At 48.8% G+C, this 21,003-nt stretch overlaps 1 protein-coding gene across 1 annotated transcript in view; it reads right to left on the minus strand.

The window, feature by feature from the left end:
• Nucleotides 1–21,003, minus strand: part of LOC138759091 (pyruvate carboxylase, mitochondrial-like) — a 403,275-nt gene that overhangs the window by 82,902 nt on the left and 299,370 nt on the right. The window contains exon 11 of the mRNA XM_069928989.1: nt 19,223–19,312. Within this exon, the coding sequence (XP_069785090.1) occupies nt 19,223–19,312 (90 nt within the window). The remainder of the gene's footprint in view (nt 1–19,222; nt 19,313–21,003) is intronic.

Here is a 21,003-nt window from a genome sequence, read left to right on the forward strand (position 1 = left end):
CGGGCAGCAACCTCCTTTGAAGAAGACCGCAGAGCCCACCTCACTGTCAAAAGACAAAGGAGGAAAAACCCAACACCCACCCCCAACCAACCAATTTTCCCTTGCAACTGCTACAATCGTGCCTGCCTGTCCCGCATCGGACTTGTCAGCCACAAACGAGCCTGCGGCTGACGTGGAAATACCCCTCCATAAATCTTCGTCCACGAAGCCAAGCCAAAGAGAAGAAGACTTGTACAATCAGATGATAACAAACTTGACATTTTGAATGTTGAAAGGTGTGTACAGTGTAGATGTAGAAAGGTTGTTCCCCACAGTGGGAGAGTCCAGTTCAAGAGGGGACAACTTCAGGATTGAAGGGCGTCGCTTAGAACAGGGATGTGGAGGAATTTCTTCAGCCAGAGGGTGGTGAACCCATGAAATTTGTTACCACAGGCCAGGTTATTGGGTGTATTTAAGGCAGAGATTGTAGGTTCTTGATTAGACAGAGCAGTTAAGGGCAGAAGGCTGAGAAGTGGGGCTGGGTGGGAAAATGGATCAGCTCAACAGGGCAGATTCAGTGGGCTGAATGGCCTATTTCTGCTCCTACATCATGATCTTATTGCATTTTCCTACCTCCTGACCCTCAGGAACAGTTCCTGAATCTGCAGAATCAGACAGAATGTGACACAGTGAGGATTGCCGAGGACATTGCCAGGACTTTGGGGGGGGGGGGGGTGCTGAGCTACAGGAAGAGGTAGAGCAGCCTGGGGATTTAGTCCTTGGAGCATACGAGAATGAGGGGTGATCTCACAGAGGTGGACAGAATCACATGGGGAACAGATTGGGTGAACGCAGAATCTTTTGCCCAGAGTCAGGGAATCAGTAACCAAAGGCCAGGTTTAAGGTGGGGGGGGGGGGGGGGGTGGGGAAGAGAGATTGAACAGAATTCTCAGGTGTAACATTTTTACACAGAGGATGGTGGGTGTTTGGAACAGCCTGCCAGAGGACGTGGATAAGGCAGGGAGTATTGCAATGTTTAAGAGAAATGGCCAAATACATGGATAGGACTGGTTTAGAGGGAGGTGGGACCAGTGTGGATGGGATATTTTGGATGGATACATAGAAAGGATGGGTTTAGGGCAGTGGTTCTCATCTTTTTTTTTCCACTCACATACCATTTCAAGTAATCCCTATGCCATCGGTGCTCTGCGATTATTAAAGGATTACTTAAAATGGTCGATGTGTGGGAAGGGAAGGTTGAGGATCACTGCTCTAGATCTAATTGTTACTGAAATATTTTGCTTGAGAAAAATTGTCATTGTCCCATTTCCTTTGGACTTATGAAACCGTGCACATAATTAGGTATGAATAAAACAGTAATTTTCAAACTTTTTCTTTCCACCCACATACCACCTTAAGCAATCCCTTACTAATCACAGAGCACCTTTTGTGATTACTTAAAGTGGTATGTGAGTGGGAAGAAAAAAGTTGAGAACCACTGGTTTAGAGGGATGTGGGGAAAAATGCAGGATGAGGGGAGATGTTTGATTTGATTTGATTTCAGATTTCACATTTACTGTCGAAGTTCATATGCAGCCCTGATATTCCTTTTCCCTGCAGGTGCAGCAGAATTACCACTAATTGGTAGTGCAGCAAAAACAAAATTAATAAAGTGCACAAATAAGAAACTGTGGCAGCGCACTCGCTCAGGGCGAACTGGCCCCGCTTGTAACGCCACATGGCGGGGCAGCCTGGGAAGATGGTGTCGTCGGGGGTTTCTTCCCCAGTCGAATCTCCCACGTGGCGCTCACCCCAAGCAGCTTCTGTGATGTCATCACGCACAGGGTGACTGAGCCAGCGCTGCCCTTAAAGTGGCACGTGCCAAATTCAAATAAAACAGTCGTTAACGACCCTCAATGTGGTGGCTGTTTCTTTCACTGCTCACACCGCCACAATCGTGACTCTGACGAGCCCAGACATCTTTCTGGACTCAAAACAACCATGAATTCGGCAGAGCTTAATGCTATCTCCATCAAGCTTCCCCACTTTTGGACCCACCGACCAAGAACATGGTTCAGACAGGTGGAAGCGCAGTTTCAACTCCGCAACATCTCCGCAGACGCCACGATGTTTAACCACCTCATGAGCATTCTGGACCAAGATATGGCGGTGAGGGTGGACAGCATCATCCATCAGCACCCCCCCCCCCCCAGTTGTGGGTAAGTATATCACCCTTAAAGATCTGCTGCTACGCACTGATGGACGAAATGCTGGCCCTGGCAGAAGACCACAAGCATTGTTTTCTCTTCCACCAAATATTCCTAGAGCAAATGCCGGAGGACATTCGGCTGCACGTTAGGGACAAGGACTTCTCAGACCTGAGAAAAGCAGAAGCGCATGCGGACACCCTCTGGCTCACAAAGAGGGAGAAGGAGGCACCCCTCAACTAGGTGGCATGTTCAGGAACTAGCAGACTGCCGCCCGCCCCAAGACCAAGCCAGAGGAGGGCCAGACCTCCTGGTGTTTCTTCCACCAGCGCTGGAAAGCGCAAGCTTGTAAGTGTTGCTAACACTGCGGGTTTCAGGGAAACGACCAGGCCAGCCACTGTTATTGGCTGGGACAGCTAGCCTCACAAACAGCCTCCTTCATGTGACGGACAGATCCTCCGGCCACCGATTCCTGGTGGACACAGGGGCTGAGCTGAGCGTCCTCCCCCTCACCCCCCACCGCATAAGAGACTCGCACCTGATCTCGCTGTCGAACCCTGCGGGCGGCCAATGGCTCCACCATCAGGAGCACACAGATCCATATCAGGAAGGAGAAGTTCCACTGGAGGTTTGTCCTAGCCTCTGTGGGCACCGCGCTGTTGGGAGCCTACTTCCTGAGGGCTCATGGTCTGCTGGTCGACATGAAGGGCTGGAGGCTGGTCAACGCCTGAACATTCCACTGCACACGATTGGACACAGCAGATGCCTGCAGGCCCGAAATTGCTGCCGTAGCAGCCACCAGAGATGAGTTCGCCGACATCCTCCGCGAGTTCCCCGCCATCCTAGAGCTGCCATGCCCCAGCATGGGGTTTTCCACCACATTGCCATGCAAGGCTCCCCACTGCACGCTCGGCCCAGACAGCTGCCACCCAAGAAGCTCCAGCAAGCAAAGGAGGAGTTCTCCAGACTCCAAGAACTTAGAATCATCTTGCCGCTCCATATGGTCCTGAAATCGTCTGTGTGCTGGAGACCATGTGGGGACTATCATCGGTTGAATGATGCAACCATCCCTGACAGGTACCCGGTGCCCCACATACAGGACTTCTCCGCCACCTCCACAGCGCACGGGTCTTCCCCAAGGTGGACCTTGTGCGTGGATACCATCAGATCCCGGTGCATCCAGACGACGTGGGTAAGATGGCCATTATCACCCCATTCGGTCTCTTCAAGTTCCCGCATATGCCCTTTGGCCTAAAGAATGCAACCCAAACATTCCAGTGCCCCATGGACGCGGTTGGGAAGAATTTGGACTTTGTGTTCATTTACTTGGATGATATACTCATTGCCAATCGCAGCCGTGATGAACACAAAGCCCACCTCCGCACCCTCTTTGCTTGACTGGCGGATTTCAGCTTCACAGTCAATGAGGCCAAATGCCAGTTCGGCAAGGAGACCCTCCAGTTCCTGGTGCACACCATTTCGGCGGCCAGGGCCGCACCAGCCCCAAAGAAGGTGGCAGCTGACCAACATTTCCCCAAACCCCCCCACCCTCAAAGGCCTCCAGGAGTTCATGGGGATGGTGAAGTTTATCATCGTTTCATCCCTGAAGCTGCTCGCACCATGCGCCCATTGTTCATGCTGATGGCCACCAAGGAAAAGGCTCTATCATGGCTGGAAGAGGCAAACAAGGCTTTTGATGCAACAAAGGAGGACCTAGCCAATGCGACACTACTTGTACTCCAACGGTCGGAGGCGCACATGGCACTCTCCGTGGATGCCTCAGCTACGGCAGTGGGGGAGGGGGGGGTCCTGGAATAGTGGCTCGATGGACATTGGTGCCCGCTAGCCTTTTTCAGCAAGCAGCTGTGCCCGCCAGAACTCAAATATAGCGCCTTCGACCGGGAGTTCTTGGCGCTGTTCTTGGCCATCCGCCACTTTCGCTACTTCCTCGAGGGCAGGCTGTTCACAATCTTCATAGATCACAAGCCCCTCACCCAGGCACTGCCGATGGCCAAGGAACCGTGGTCCGCCAGACAACAGAGTCACCTCTCATACGTGTCGGAGTTCACAACCGACGTCCGACACAGGGCCGGCAAGGACAATGTGGTGGCGGATATACTCTCGCGCCCCTCCATCAACACTCTCTCCCCCGGCCTAGATTCCTCCCAACTGGCCCAGGCCCAGAGGAACGATGTGGAGATGAAGGCCTTGCAGACTGCCATCTCGGGCTTCGAATTCAAAGACGTCCAGTTGCTCAACAGCCCGGACACACTGCTCTGCGATGTCTCAACAGACACGCCACATCCGGCAGTCCCGCTGCACTGCAGAGTGAGGGTTTTCAGCCTAGTCCACAACCTCGCTCACCCAGCAGTGAAAACAACGGTGTGGATGGTCGAAGAGCGGTTTGTGTGGCATGGGCTTAAGAAGGAGATAGTGGAGCTTGCCAGGAACTGCACCAGGTGCCAGACCTCCAAGATCCATAGACACACACAGGCTCCCATACAGAACTTCGACTCGGTGGCTTGGAGGTTCCACATCGAAATCATTGGACCCCTGCCGGTGTCAAGGGAGCCTCAGTACCTCCTCACGGTGGTTGACCGTGCCACAAGGTGGCCTGAGGCTATCCTGAACAAGGAAGCGGAGACGTGCGCCAGGACTCTGGTCAACCAGTGGATTGTCCGATCACTAGCGACAGGGTGTGCAGTTCATGTCCACCCTGCTGACCCAGATGGCAAAACTCCAAGGGGTGAAGCTCCACCACACCACGGCATACCACCCGCAGTCCAACAGGTTGGTTGAAAGGTTCCACAGGCACTTGAAAGCATCGCTTATGGCCAGGCTCTCTGGACCAGATTGGGCGGATGAGCTACCCTGGGTCCTCCTCGGGATTAGGTCACCCAAGGAGGACCTACAAGTGGCGGAGATGGTGAACGGCACACCACTTTCCCTACTTGGTTTTTCGGCTCAGACTCCCGACACCGTGGCCACTGACGCAAACCTACTGGGGGACCTCCACAGGAGACTGGGCTCCCTGGCTCCCCCACCCCTAGCACACCATGGCACCTGGCCAATCCACCTCCCCAAAGAACTCGATTTGGCTCAATTCTTTTTTGTGCTAAGGAGGCCGCAGGGCGCACCACTGCTGCGACTGTACGAGGGACCATACAAAGTCTTGCACCGGACCGGCGGAACCTTTACCCGAGACACTGGGGGGGGGGAAGGGAGGAACTTTTTATGGTGGACCGCCTGAAGGCGGCCCATCTGGACTTATCTCAGCCAGTGCTGACAGCCAAGCCCAAGCGGCAGGATGCTTAACCGGTTCGGGGGGGGAGGGGTGGTTGTGTGGTGGCGTACTCGCTCAGGGCAAACCGGCCCCGCTTGTAACACCACGTGGTGGGGCAGGCCTGGGAAGATGGCTGGGGTTTCTTCCCCAGTCAAATCTCCCACGTGGCACGCACCCCAGGCAGCTTCTGTGATGTTATCACGCACAGGGTGACTGAACCAGTGCTGCCCTTAAAGGGGAACACGCTAAATTCAAATAAAACAGTCATTAACGACCCTCAACGTGGTGGCTGTGTTTCTTTCACTGCTCACACCGCCACAAGACCTTAAATGAGTCTCTGATTGAGTTTGTTGTTGAGGAGTCTGACGGTGGAGGGGTAGCAGCTGTTCCTGAATCTGGTGGTGCGAGTCTTATGGCACTGATACCTCTTTCCTAATGGCAGCATTAACCTGTAGATGTTCTCAATAGTGGGGAGGGTTTTATTCGTGATGTCCTAGGCTGTGTCCACTACCTTTTGCAGGTCTTTGTGACATTGAGTGCCAGGTTGTTGTTGGTGGACCATTCAGCCAAGTTTTGAATCTCCCTCCTGTAGGCTGACTCATCCCATTCTTTTACAAAACCCACTACCATGATATCGTCAGCAAATTTGTAGATGGTGTTCTTGTCATAACTAGCTACAGATTGTAGGAGTAAAGTGAGTAGAGCAGGGGGCTAAGAACACAGCCCTGTGGTGCTCCAGTAGTAATGGAGATTGTGGAGAAGTTCTTACCAATCTTCACTGATTGTGATCTGGAAATGAGGAAATCCAGGATCCAATTACACAGCGGAGTGTTAATTCCCAGGTCTTGGAGTTTGCTGATCAGTTTTGAGGGGATGATGATGTTAAATGCCAAACTGTAATCGATTAAGAGCATCCTGACGTATGCATCTTTGCTGTTAGTGAGATGGCATCCATCATAGACCTGTTTCGATGATAGGTGAACTGGAATGTATCCATGTCACCACTTCACCAGCCTTTCAAAACACTTCATTACTTTTGATGTAAGAGTGACTGGTCGATATTTTGATCGCATGGCCAGGTTGGGCCTGTCTCTGCACTGGGAGATTCTGTGACTGATTTATTTCCTTGCTGTTGAGAAAACTGGTTTCCATTTACCTTGTCTTGTAAAACTCCCATAATCTGTGTGCCCTAATGCCGCCACCTTGCTGAATGAGACAGTCCTGCCTTCGTGTTTTTATTCCTCCAGGCATGGCAGGATATAATAGTTCACTCTTATTTTGCAAAGAAAGCATTTCTCTTCAGCTGAATCAGTCAACGTGTTGAATATTTTTAACTAACCTCAAGTTCTTTTCACATATATCCATTCCATTCTTCTCTCATTTGAATCAGCTTCAACCCCTTGAAAATGACGTCTAGATACATGCTCTTCTCCAGAACTACATCGATACAATTCCATTACATTGATCAAACTTATTTTTAGATTTGTATTGTCTGACCGAAAGCCGACTTAGACCACTGCATGGTTCAAAAGTCACAATTTTTTTCCACTCACTGAAAATGCGGATATTTATAAATCTACTTGGTTCAGGCTGTGAGTCAGAGGAGGCGGCGACTGGAGTTCGGGTGACTATTTGGAGGTGGAGGAGCTTGGAGAGTGTGACAGGGTTAATTGGTCAAGGGGCCAATAAAAGGAGGGTAAGTATAGGGGAGCGGCCAGCGAGGAGCGGCCCAGTGAGGACGAGCGTGCTGAACATTCACAGTTAATTTAATATATATCTGTTAATTTTTTACTTTGTAAGGTGTGAGGAGAAGGAGGAAGGATGAGTGTGAGGGCAGTTTTCTGCTCTTAGTGTCACAAGTGGGAAGTCATGGAGTCTTCACGTCTCCCGGACGTTCTTGTGTAGACAAAGTATGCTGAGCTGCAGCATATAAGGGACCGACTCAGCTGCAGCTCGATTACCTCTCTCTGGTTAGGGAGAATGAGGCCATCAAGGACAAGGAGTGTGCCTGAAGGACAGGATCAAAGAACTTGAGCTGCAGCTTGATGACCTCACTCTGGCTAGGGAGAATGGGGCTATCGTAGACAGGAGCTAAAGGCAGGTGATCTCACAGGGGCCACAGGAGGTGGGGCAGTGGGTTCCCATTAGCAGAAAGAAAGGGAGGAGTCAGGTTCAAGTGAAAGCACCGAGTCTGAAATCAGTACTCCACCTTGAGTACTGAGGAGGGGGATTGTCAGACTATGGTGGGCAAAGGTGTGGTGTCAACTTCTGTAACCCAGAAAGGTAGGGATAAAAGGAAAAGGGCAATAGTCATAGGGGATTCAATGGTTAGGAGGACAGACAGAGGTTTTTGTGGACACGATAAGGAAAACTGGATGGTGGTTTGCCTCTCTGGTGCCAGGGTCCGGGATGTGACTATGCGTGTTCAGAGCATCCTAAAAGGGAAGGGTAAGGAGCCTGAGGTTGTGGTACATGTTGGTACCAATGATGTTGGAAGAAAGTAGGAAGTGGTACTGCAGAATGAGTATAGGGAGTTTGGTAGGGAGCTTAAAAGGAGGACCACTAAGGGGGTAATCTCTGGATTGCTTCCTGTGCCATGTGACAGTGAGGGCAGAAATAGAATTAGGTGATGGTTAAACATGTGGCTGTGATAGTACAGATCTATCACCAATGTACATAGTGTATATAGTTACTGTATCTAGACTGTGCTTACAGCGATTGGCTGAGAGCTAAGCCACACCTATTGTCTGGGCCTTAAAGGGTTGTGTCCCTAGCCAGGTCGGATTATTCCGGACTGGTCGGCCACCTGTGAAGAGCTCCGGTCTTTTGCTAATAAAAGCCTTGGTTTGGATCAACAAGTCTTTGGTTCTTTCGATGAGCTCTACAATTTTATTAGCAAAAGAATTTTTTTGAAAGGGATGGAGCGTTTAACTCGGCCAGAAAAACTTGATATCGACCCACAGTCAGCTACAGCCTTCAAAGCCTTTAACTTCTGGCTGCTGAACTTTGAAAACTTCCTGAGATTCATTCAGGTAGAGGAGGATAACCAGCGTCTAACAGCATTGCTGTCTATGGTGTCCTTGAGAGTCTATGAGAACATCCAAGATGAGACCACTTACACCGCAGCCATAAAGGTACTGAAAGGACTGTATGATCAACCGGTGAACAGAGTTCATGCCTGGCTCGTGCTTGCGTCGAGGAAACAACAGCCCGGTGAGTCCAGCAGGACATATTTACAAGTATTAAAGGCATTGGGCAAGGACTGTAACTGTGTGGACAAAACTGCTGCCGAGATCACAAATGATCTCGTCCGGGATGCCTATGTGGCCGGGCTCCGATCAAACGAAGTGAGGCTGTGCTTGCTCGAACAAGGGGTAGAAAAACTAGAGGACGTGGCCCGGATTGCAATCACAATGGAAGATGCAGCCTTAAAGTCCACCGAGCTCTCTTGGGACTGGACCCCTCGTTCTGATGTGAGTAGAGTGCCCTTCTACCCTACCACCCCCCGAGATACTGACGGCCTGTCGGCTGCTGCTACACTGCCCCGTGCGAACCCGAAATGTTATTTCTGCGGGAGGGACAAGCACAGCAGGTCCCAGTGCCCAGCAAGAAAAGCCAGGTGCCAGAAATGCCTTAAAAACGGCCACTTTGCTGCAGTCTGTAGGTGGCCGCCGGCAAACACAGTGCCTCGTGTGAAGCCCAATTGCCGCTATCCCATTCAAACTCTTCTTTCCCAGAGCTTTCGTCCAATAAGAGTGAGGGCTCCCCTGCACGGCAACGCCTGATGTCATGGAGACGCCAAACCCGGAAGGGGCAACCCACCCTCGCAACCATGGTGATGGCCCGCCTCTCGCCCCCGGAACACTCGGCGCTACCGCCGCTGCTGCCGCCGCCACAGCAACCCCTGGGGCCGATGCTACCGCCGCTCCTGCCGCCGCCACAGCCACCCCCGGGGCCGACGCTACCGCCGCTGCTACCGCCGCCACAGCCACCCCCGCGGCCAACCAGGTGCTCACCCTAGCGTCCATCGCCGACGACCGCCAGGGCCCAACTACCGCGACCAACGACCTACCCACCGCCAATCGCGAGCAACTACAAACCCCACTACTTACCATTCACCCGCCCCTTCGAGTGTCTTAGCGTAGACTTTAAGGGGCCCCTACCGTCGACCAACCGTAATACCTACATCCTTACAGCCATCGACGAGTACTCCCGCTTCCCATTCGCTGTGGCCTGCCCAGACACCACTGCCACCTCAGTGATACAGGCCCTTCACAGTATTTTCACCATCTTCGGGTACCCCAATTCCATCCACAGTGATAGGGGGTCCTCATTCATGAGTGCAGAGCTGCAACAGTACCTTCTGGAGTGTGGTATTGCTTCAAGCAGGACCACGAGCTATAACCCACGCGGTAATGGCCAGGTCGAGAGGGAGAATGCCACCATATGGAGAGCGGTTACACTGGCTCTCCGGTCTAAAGGTCTCCCCACCTCTCACTGGCAGGAGGTTCTCACTAGTGCCTTACACTCCATCCGCTCCCTCCTATGTACTGCAACAAATGCCACCCCCCACGAAAGAATGTTCCTTTTCCTGAGGAAATCCGAATCAGGAACCACTGTACCGGCATGGCTCACCGTCCCTGGTCCCGTCCTTTTGCGACGCCACATCCGGCACTCAAAGAACGACCCCTTGGTCGACCGAGTGACTCTACTCCACGCGAATCCACATTACGCCTACGTGGAGTTCCCAGACGGGCGGGAGGACACTGTTTCGGTGCGGGACCTAGCTCAGGACGCGGTAGACCCAGCAAACCCCCCCCCAACTCCTTATTCTCCAGGCCCCGTGCCGCAACAGAAGGACCAACAGCACCCCAATGACCCGGGCCACCCTGCCGACAACACGACTGGGGAATTGAGCGACGGAGCAGTCGCACCCGACGAGCCCGCTGGCGACACCACTCCAGCGACCCCAATCCCGGCACCACGGCGGTCAGGCCGGATGGTCAGACCCCCTGACCGCTACAGTCCTTGACCTACCCCTTCCTTTCATTCTCTCCCTCGTTTTTGTTTTTTTTCCCCAGGGTCAATTCTCCAAGAAGGGGTGAATGTGATAGTACAGATCTATCACCAATGTACATAGTGTATATAGTTACTGTATCTAGACTGTGCTTACAGCGATTGGCTGAGAGCTAAGCCACACCTATTGTCTGAGAGCTAAGCCACACCTATTGTCTGGGCCTTAAAGGGTTGTGTCCCTAGCCAGGTCAGATCATTCCGGACTGGTTGGCCACCTGTGAAGAGCTCCGGTCTTTTGCTAATAAAAGCCTTGGTTTGGATCAACAAGTCTTTGGTTCTTTCGACGAGCTCTACAGTGGCTAAAGGGGTGAAGTAAACCATATAACCATATAACCAATTACAGCACAGAACAGGCCAGTTCGGCCCTACTAGTCCATTGCCGTAACAAATCCCCACCCTCCTAGTCCCACTGACCAGCACCCGGTCCATACCCCTCCAGTCCTCTCCTATCCACGTAACTATCCAGTCTATCCTTAAATGTAACCAATGATCCCACCTCAACCACGTCTGCCGGAAGCTCATTCCACATCCCTACCACCCTTTGCGTAAAGGAATTTCCCCTCATGTTCCCCTTATAATTTTCCCCCTTCAATCTTAAACCATGCCCCACTCCCCCACTCTTAATTGAAAAAGCCTATCCACATTTACTCTGTCTGTCTCTTTTAAAATCTTAAACATTTCTATCAAGTCCCCCCTCAATCTTCTACGCTCCAGAGAAAAAAGCCCTAGTCTGCAAAACCTTTCCCTGTAACTCAAACCTTGAAATCCTGTCAACATTCTCGTGAACCTTCTCTGCACTCTCACTATTTTGTTTATATCTTTCCTATAATTTGGTGACCAAAACTGGTCACAGTACTCCAAATTTGGCCTCACCATGCCTTGTACAATTTCATCATAGCCTCCCTACTCTTGAATTCAATACTCCGATTTATCAAGGCCAACATTCCAAATGCCTTGAGGCATTAAATAGTACCCTTGAGGGTACTATTTACCATCACTCCTAAATCCCTTTGTTGCTCTGCACATCTCAATAGCCTACCATTTAATGCATATGACCTATTTAGATTTGCCTTTCCAAAATGTAACACCTCACACTTATCTGTATTAAATTCCATCAGCCATTTCTCAGCCCACACCTCCAGCCTTCCTAAATCACCTTTTAATCTACAGTAATCTTCCTCATTGTCCATAACACCACCAATCTTTGTATCATCCGCAAACTTGCTTATCCAATTCTCCACCCCTACTTCCAGATCGTTAATATATATAACAAACAATAGTGGACCCAGGACCGATCCCTGAGAAACTCCTCTAGTCACCGGCCTCCAATTGGACAAACAATTTTCTACTACTACTCTCTGACACCTCCCATCCAACCATTGCTGAATCCATTTCACTACCTCCTTATTTATACCTAATTCCTCCACCTTTTTCCTAACCTCCTGTGGGGAACTTTGTCAAAAGCTTTACTAAAGTCTAAATAGACAACATCCACAGCTTTCCCTTCATCAACATTTTTTGTAACCCCCTCGAAAAACTCAATCAGGTTTCTCAAGCATGATCTACCCCTGACAAAACCATGCTGATTACTCCGTACCTCCAAATATTTGTAAATACCATCCCTCAGAACACTTTCCATCAACTTGCTCACCACAGACATCAGACTCACGGGCCTATAATTCCCAGGTTTACATTTGGACCCTTTCTTAAACAGCGGAACCACGTGCGCAACCCTCCAATCCTTTGACACTACCCCCATGGCCAGTGACATCCTAAATATCTCTGTTAATGGGCCCACTATCTGTCCACAAGCCTCCCTGAGTGTCCTTGGGAATATTTTGTCTGGTCCCGGAGATTTATCCATCTTTATCTTTTTCAACACAGCCATCACTACCTCCTCGGTTATCCTTATATGCTTCATGACCTCCCCACTATTTTTCTTGACTTCAACTGGTTCAATATCTTTTTCCCTAGTGAATACCGAGGCAAAGAAATCATTCAAAATTTCCCCCATTTCCTCTGACTTCTCACTCAGCCTACCCTCGCTATCTACAAGAGGTCCAATTTTATCCCTCACTAATCTTTTACATTTAATGTACCTATAGAAACCCTTTGAATTTATTTTTACTCTGTCTGCCAAAGCCTCTTTGTGCCTTTTTTTGGCCTTTCTAATTTCCTTCTTAAGATTCCTTCTACACTCCTTGTAGTCCTCCTTCAAATTCTCAGCTCCCTGCTCTTTATACCTCTTATACACCTCCCTTTTTCTCCTAACCAAATTTCCAATATTCCTCAAAAACCAAGCCTCCCTATGACTTCCAGCCTTTCCTTTGATCCTCACTGGGACATATCTACTCTGTACCCTCAAAATTTCTTTTTTGAATATCCTCCATTTTTCATTTACATCCTTACCTGAAAATATCCTGTCCCACTCAATGCTCCCCAAATCCCTTCTTATTCCTTCGAAATTTGCTCTTCTCCAATCCAGAACCTCAACTTTAGGCCCCTCCTTGCTCTTCTCTAAAACTAAGAGTTATGATCACTGGACCCAATTGGATCTCCAACATTAATATCTGATACCTGACCTAGCTTGTTCCCTAACAGGAGATCCAGTATTACACCATCCCGAGTCGGTTCTTCTACTAATTGATTTAGAAAACAATCTTGAACACATTTAACAAACTCTAGCCCATCCAGCCCTTTAACTGTATGGGTATCCCAATCAATGTGAGGGAAGTTAAAATCTCCCATGATCACTACCTTATGATTCTCACACATATACGTTATCTCCCTACAAATTTGTTCCTCTAATTTTCTTGGCCCATTTGGTGGTCTGTAATACACCCCTATTAGCACCCTCATGCCTCCTTCACCCCTCAATTCCACCTTAAAAGACAGGGTTTCAAGTTCTTGGACCACTGGGACCTTTTTTGGGGAAGATGGGACCTATACTGTAATGATGGGTTACATCTTAATCCCAGAAGGACCAGTCTCCTGGCGGGAGCATTTGCTAGGGCTGTCGGGGGGGGGGGGGGGGTGGTTAAACTAGTATGGTTGGGGAAAGGGTTTCATGTTAGGCAGGAAAGCAGGGTGTGGGTTTATAGGCTAAGGAAAGAGACGTTTAAATAATTTGAGGGAGGAAAAGTAGGAAGTAGTGAAAAGATGTTGTAGTGAAAATTGTGAGAATAGTAGAGAGGAGGATATGCAGAAGGTAGGATGTAGGAGATTCCAGAGATGTATTTATTTTAATGCGAGGAGCATAGTAAGGAAGCTGGATGAGCTAAAGGTGTGGATTGACATGTGGCATTATGATGTTGTGGCCATTAGCGAGATGTGGTTGAAAGAAGGTTGTGACTGGCAGTTGAATGTTCCAGGATTTTGCTGCTTTAGATGTGACAGAGTTGGTGGATTAAGAGGGGGAGGTGTGGCATTACTTGTCAGAGAAGACTGGAGGGCTCGTCAAGGTAGGCAATGTGGGTAGAGCTGAAAAATAAGAAGGGTGAGGTTACTATAGGTCTCCAAAGGAAATAGGTGAGATGTGCAGTAGAAATAGGGTGGTGTTGGTTGGGGTTTTCAATTTTCCAAACATAAATTGGGAAACGCAGTCAGTAAAAGGGCAGGATGGCTTAGTATTTGTGCATTGTGTTCAGGATTGCTTTTTGCAGCAATATGTTGAGATGCCAACTAGAGGGGGAGCGGTGTTAGATCTGTTGTTTGGGATTGCAATGGGGCAGGTGACGTATGAAAGCGTTGGAGAGAACTTTGAATCCAGTGATCATGGGTCCATTAGCTTTAACTTAATGATGGAAAGGGATAGGTTGGGTCTGAGGTTGAAAGTCTTCGAGTGTGGTAAGGCCAGATTTGGAGAAATGAGAAGGGATTTGCAGAGAGTTGTGTGGGCTGATCTTTTTTCCAGAAAGGATGTAGAGGAAATTTGGGGGGTATTTAGGGGTGAGATTTTGAGAGTACAGGATCTTTATGTTCCAGTCAGGCCAAAGGGGAAGACTAAAGGTTCGAGGGAGACGTGGTTTTCTGGTGAAACTAAGAAGTTGGTTCGGGACAAGAGGGAGGCTTATACCAAATATAAAAAACAAGGGATTGAGGAGATGTATGGTCGTTACTTAGATTGCAGGAAGAACCTTAAGAGGGAAATTAGAAAGGCAAAAAGAAGGTATGAAGTGTCCATAGCTAATAAGGTGAAGTTGAATCCTAAGGTTTTTTACAGATATGTGAACAGTAAAAGGAGGGTTAAGGATAGAATAGGTCCACTGGATGATGGGACCAGTGAACTATGTCAGGAACCGAATGAGATGGGAGAAATATTAAACAATTTTTTCTCGTCCGTATTCACTAGGGAAAGGGACATTGGACTATACGAGATAGGAGAGGCAAAGGGCTTTTGGAAAGTGATGGAAAGGTTAGGGATTAGTAAAGTGAGAGTTTTGGAGCTTCGAGGGTCAATTAAGGTGGATGTCTTCTGGTCTTGATGGGAATTTTCCCAGGACTTTAAGGGAGGTCAGGGAACAAATAGTGGGGGCACTGACAGTAATTTTTCATAGATCACTGGAGGAGGTTGTTCAAAAAAGGCAGTAGGTGTAGGTCAAGTAATTATCGGCCAGTAAGTTTGACTTCAGTGGTGGGGAAAGTTATGGAGGGTATTCTTTGAGATAAACATATGCATATCTGGATAGGCAGGGATTGATTAGGGACACACAGCACGGGTTTGTAAAAGGAAAACCAAGTTTGACGAACCTTGTTGAGTTTTTGGAGGAAGTGACAGAAGAGGTGGATGAAGGTAGAGCAGTTGATGTGATCTATTTGGATTTTAGTAAGGCTTTTGATAAGGTTCCGCATGGAAGGTTAATAAGGAAGGTTCAGTCACTAGGAATTAGTAGAAAGATTGTGAACTGGGTTCAGAAGTGGCTGGGATATAGACAGCAGAGAGTCATGGTGGACAACTGTCTGTCAGGTTGGAAGCCTGTGACAAGCGGGGTGCCTCAGGGATCAGTGCTGGGTCCCTTGTTGTTTATCATTTATATTAATGATTTAGAGGGTGTGGTTAACTGGGTAAGCAAATATGCAGACGATACGAAAATAGGGGGGGTGGTGGATAGTGAGGTAGATTTTCTTGGATTACAGAAGGATTTGTTTGGAAGAATGGGCTGAAAGATGGCAGATCTTCTAACCAGAATAGGACATATACAGTTAAGGGGAAGGCATTAAGGCACGCAGAGGAGCAAAGGGACCTGGGGGTTATGGTACAGAGTTCACTGAAGGATGATTCCCATGTAGACAGGGTGGTTAAGAAGGCATAAGGTATGCTGGCCTTCATAAATCATAGTATAGAGTATAGGAGCTGGGAGGTGATGCTGCAGCTGTTTAAGGCATTGGTGAGGCCAGGTTTGGAGCACTGTGCTCAATTCTGGTCTCCAAATTATAGAAAGGATATAGATAAGGTGGAGAGGGTGCAGAGAAGGTTTACAAGGATGTTGCCTGGGTTACAGCATCTGGATTACAGGGAGAGATTAAAGAGACTGGGACTTTATTCATTGGAACGTAGACGGCTGAGATGGAACTTGATCAAGGTTTTTAAAATTATTAAAGGAATAGATAGACTAGACATAAACAGACTCTTTCCCCTGAGGGCAGGGGAGGTTGGAACAAGAGGCCATGAGTTAAGGATAAGGGGCAACACTTTAGGAGATATATTAGAGATATATTTTTCACTCAGCGAGTGGTGGCAGAATGAAATGATCTTCTAAATGAGATAGTTGCGGCAGGGTCCCTTCTGTCATTTAAGAGAAGGTTGAATATGTACATGGAGGTGAGGGGGTTGGAGGGTGATTGGCGGACAGCGGGAGGTTTGAGCTAGTGGAGTTGTTCTAGTGAACCGGTACGGACTCGAAAGGCCGATGTGGCCTGTTTCTGCTCCGTAAATGGTCATCTGGTTATTTTATGTTCATTATTTTTATCGATATTGGCTGATTGCTCTGTGATCATTCATCTCAATGTATGAACTTGTTGGCAGAAACAACGAGGAAGCAGAGTGAAGGGAGATGGATCAGCGAGTTGAGTGGTGTCACACCAGCAAACAGGGAAACACGACACAGTCCTCATCGAGGGCTCAGTCATAGAGAGGGTCAAGAACTTCAAATTCCTGGGTGGCAGCATCTCTGAGGATCTGTCCTGGGGCTACCATGTTGATGGAATCATATCGGGGAGAACATTCTGGCTGGTTGCATCACTGCCTAATACAGAGGCACCAATTTTCAGGTCTGGAATAAACTCCAGAGGGTTGCTAACTCAGCCTGCGACATCACAGGCACCAGACTTCATTCCATCGAGGATATCGACGAGGCGGTGTCTTAAAAAAGGAGCCTCTATCCTCAAAGACCCCAAAATCCAGGCCATGCCCTCTTCACTCTGCTACAATTAGGAAAAAGATACAGGAGCCTAAAGATGAGGACTCAGTGGCACAAAGACAGCTTCTTTCCCACTGCCATCAGATTCCTGAACCAAAGACACTGCCTTAGTTCGTCTTTTTTCTTTTTTTTCACTATTTTTATTTATTTGATAAGGTGGTTTACATAAATGTTTGCATTGTGATGCAGCCACAAAAGAGGAATTTTGTGACATGTTCAAGACAATAAATTTTGATTTAGATTTTGTGTTCAGGGTATTTGTACATACGTTGGTGTACAATACCCACCCTGTGGTCAGTATATCTGTACGTACATCAATGTACGTGACCCACCCTGTGTTCAGTGTATCTGTACATACATCAGTGTACGTGACCCACCCTGTGGTCGATATATGCTACCCACCCTGATATTTAATTTTTTTAAATTTTAGCCATGCAGCACAGTAACAGTCCTTTCTGGCCCACAAGCCAAATGCACCTAATTGACCTACAACATCCAGTACGTTTTGAAGGACAGGAGGAAACCGGAGCACCTGAAGAAAATGCATGCAGACATGGGGAGAATGTACGAGCTCCTTATAGACTGTGTGGGATTCAAACCCGGGTCGCTGGTGCTGCGCTAACAGTGCTAATTTTAATGGCACCGCATTCTCCCAGTCTTCACCTCAGATCAGGGATTGAGGAAACAGTCCGGAATGAGAGCGGTGGTTCCCCATTTTTTTTCACAAATACTGTACACGGACTAGTCATCTACCTCGACATATTCCATACCATAAATTCAATATGCTACGCTAACCATGCCGCCCCCAATGAGTACATGGGACTAAGAAAAATGGAGGGAAATTCTAGGCAGCTGTTTGAGTACATTATTAGACCAGCACAACACTGTGGGCCGTAGGGCCTGTATGTGTCCACCATAGACACCAAAACATCAGACTCCCCCACCTCCTCTCCTACTCATTCCAAATCTTCTGCTTGTTTCTGGCTGGCCAACAAACAGAATTTACTCCAAAAAAGAAATCCTGACCCTGAAGATTTCATTAAAAAAACAGATGGGTGCAGGTTCAACAGTGGGTAGATTTTGAATACATTACTTTCTCTGAAATCTCTTTGATGACCTCCCTCCCACAGTATCTCTTTACCTGGCATTACCCCGATTAAACCTTGCTTCTTCTATTGTATGCATTGTGAGCTGCAAGCATTCAGTAAAAACCCATGAAACTAGAAAAAGGATTAATTAAGGGATGAATAGGACTGTAATTAAACCTTTAATACTTGCTTCAAAGGTAATACTTGATCATTTCTCTGTAAACTGCCTTTGACTGAATCCAAAATCTGTGCATTTTCCCAGCAGCATTAAAACAGGATCTATGTGAGGCCACAAGCACATGAATGTCAATCATACAACCTTTACCTGGTTCCTTTCTCACTGCTCTGGTCTGAACCCTGGATGCCACACTCTCAGCCTCGTGGAACTGCCCTCCCCCTGAATCCCGGATAAACCAGTGAACCTCTTGAGTCATGGAGGTTTACAACGCAGGATTCATCCCAACTTCACCTGCGCACCTGTGTTGGATTGTACTAGGCCTCATGTCCCTCTGAACCTTTCACAAAGTCACACAGCACGGAAACAGGGCCTTCAGCCCAACTTGCCCATGCTGACCCAAAATTCAACACCCAGATGGCCTTCTAAACCCATCCTATTCATGTATCTGTTCAAATGTTTCTCCCCCTCCCCAGCACTGGTCCCACTGGCCTACATTTACCCCATTTTCCTCTAAAACCATCCTATTCTTGTATCCGTGCAAATGTCCCACCGACACTGGTCTCACTGTCCTGCGTTTGGCCCCACATCCCTCTATATCCATCCCATTCCTGTATCCGTGCAAATGACCCACCAACATTGGTCCCACTAGCTTGCGTTTGGCCCCATATCCCTATGAACCCGTCCTATCCATGTATCCATCCAAATATTTCTTAAACATTGCAATAGTCCCTGCCCCGACCCCCTCCTCTGTCGTTACCCCTCAGGTTCCTGTTAAATCTCTCCCTCACCCCCCCATCCCTATCACCAGAACCCAGAGTTAGATTGTTGAATAGGTTTATATCGGTTGGTACAGCATCATAGCCTGAATGGCTTGGGCTGCACAGGAAAGGTCTGTATTTCATGTTAAATGCAACGTCCAGATCAGGAGACATTGAAAGCAGCAGAGGAGGTGTTGGCATGGAGGGAAAGGGGGAGGTAGAGTGAACACTTACCCACAGGAATCTCGGGGACAATAGCATCCACAGGAGAGGGTTTCGCCTTGACGGGGATGGGGGTCACCGGCCCATTCACCATCACGTGTCCTGCAAGGAAAGGCAGTGAGTCACAGTCACCAAGAAGAGGTAACGAATTGAGCCAGGGAACCTAATAGAGGCAGTTCAAATGCTGAAATGCCTGGACAGGGTAGATGTGGTGAGGATGTTTCCCACGATCAGGGAGTCTAGGATAAGGGGGCCCAACTTCAGGATAAAAAAGCGTCAATTTAAAACAGAGACGCGGAAACATTTCTTTTGTTAGAGGGTCATGAATCTGTGGAACTTGTTGCCACAGGCAGCTGTGGAGGCGAGGTCATTGGGTGTATTTAAGGCAGAGATTGACAGGTATTTGATTAGATATGGCATCAAGGGTTATGGGGAGAAAGCTGGGGAGTGGGGCTGATGGGCAGATGAATGGCAGAGCTGACTTGATGGGGTGGTATTTTGTGATCTTGTGATTTTGTTAGGAGCCTGTGCATTTCTCCGCCTGTTTATCAGGTTTCGAGAGCACGAGTTCCAGGGAGGGATAATTTCCCTGGAGCGTAGGAGGCTGAGAGCAGGTCCAATTGGTGTTGATAAAAATCATGAGAGATGGACAGTCACAGAGTGAAAGAGTGACACAATAGAGCAGCCATTCTCAACTGGACCCCTACTGGGGGTCATGGTGCATTTCAGTAAAACCTTGGGTTTCTTTTCACCCCACATAACAAAATATTTTTAATGTAGTTGGAAGGAGAGAAATACAGAAGAAAGTGAAACCACTTCTTTACAGGGAAGGGGGCTGTGGACTTTGAGCAGGGTCCTGGGGGTTGGCCACAGCTAAAACAAGGTTCAAAGAGGCTGCTCTGGAGGAAGCACCTTTAAGGTGAGGGGGAGGGAGCTGCGCTGGACACATGGAATCCAGACAGCAGTGAGTAACTCAACGATTGACTTCATTTTCCATTCTCTTTCCCAACTCCTCTGTTTCCTTTCCTCCAGCTCCCCGCCACCTACCCTCTCCATTCAAAGAGCCACCACTCCCATCATCTCTCAGCTTCTTTCTCCTACCCTCCCATCTGTATCCACCTGTGACCTCTTCCCTGTGGCTTCCTCTCTTGCCCCTTTCTCCTTACTCTCCACCTCCCTGCCCCTTCCTCCCTCCTCTGTCCCTTCCTCCCTCCTCTCCTCCTCCCTGCTCCTTCCTCTCCTCCTCCCCTGCCCCTTCCTCTCTCCTCCAACTCTGCCCCTTCCTCCCTCCTCTCCTCCTCCCCACCTTCTCCCCACCCCTTCCTCTCTCCTCTCCTCCTCCCCTGCCCTTTCCTCCCTCCTGTCCTCCTCCCCTGCCCCTTCCTCCCCCTCTACTCCTCCCCTGCCCCTTCCTCCTTCCTCCCATGCCCCTTCCTCCGTCCTCTCCTCTTTCCACATCTTTTCATTCAGGTGCTTGCCTGCTCTTTGTTTGTATGTTGCCGATAGCCCCAGGCCCAAAACATTGGTCACCCCTCAGTTAACGACCTGCTGAGTTTCTCTGGGATGTGTGTGTGTGTGTGTGTGTGTGTGTGTGTGTGCGTGTGTGCGTGTGTGTGTGTGTGTGTGTGTGTGTGTGTGTGTGTTGTTGTAGATAAATGTAGTGCAAAGAAAAAGTGTTGTGTCGATGGGTTCAGAGAGGAGTTCCAATGGTTCACCGAGTAGTTTATGGTCAGTGTGGTATGGGGGTGGGTGAGGACCCTGATAGCTGTTGGAAAGACGGTGTTCTTGGATTT

This window comes from Narcine bancroftii, chromosome 3, assembly GCF_036971445.1.
Source record: "Narcine bancroftii isolate sNarBan1 chromosome 3, sNarBan1.hap1, whole genome shotgun sequence".
NCBI classification, from domain to species: Eukaryota; Metazoa; Chordata; class Chondrichthyes; order Torpediniformes; family Narcinidae; genus Narcine; species Narcine bancroftii.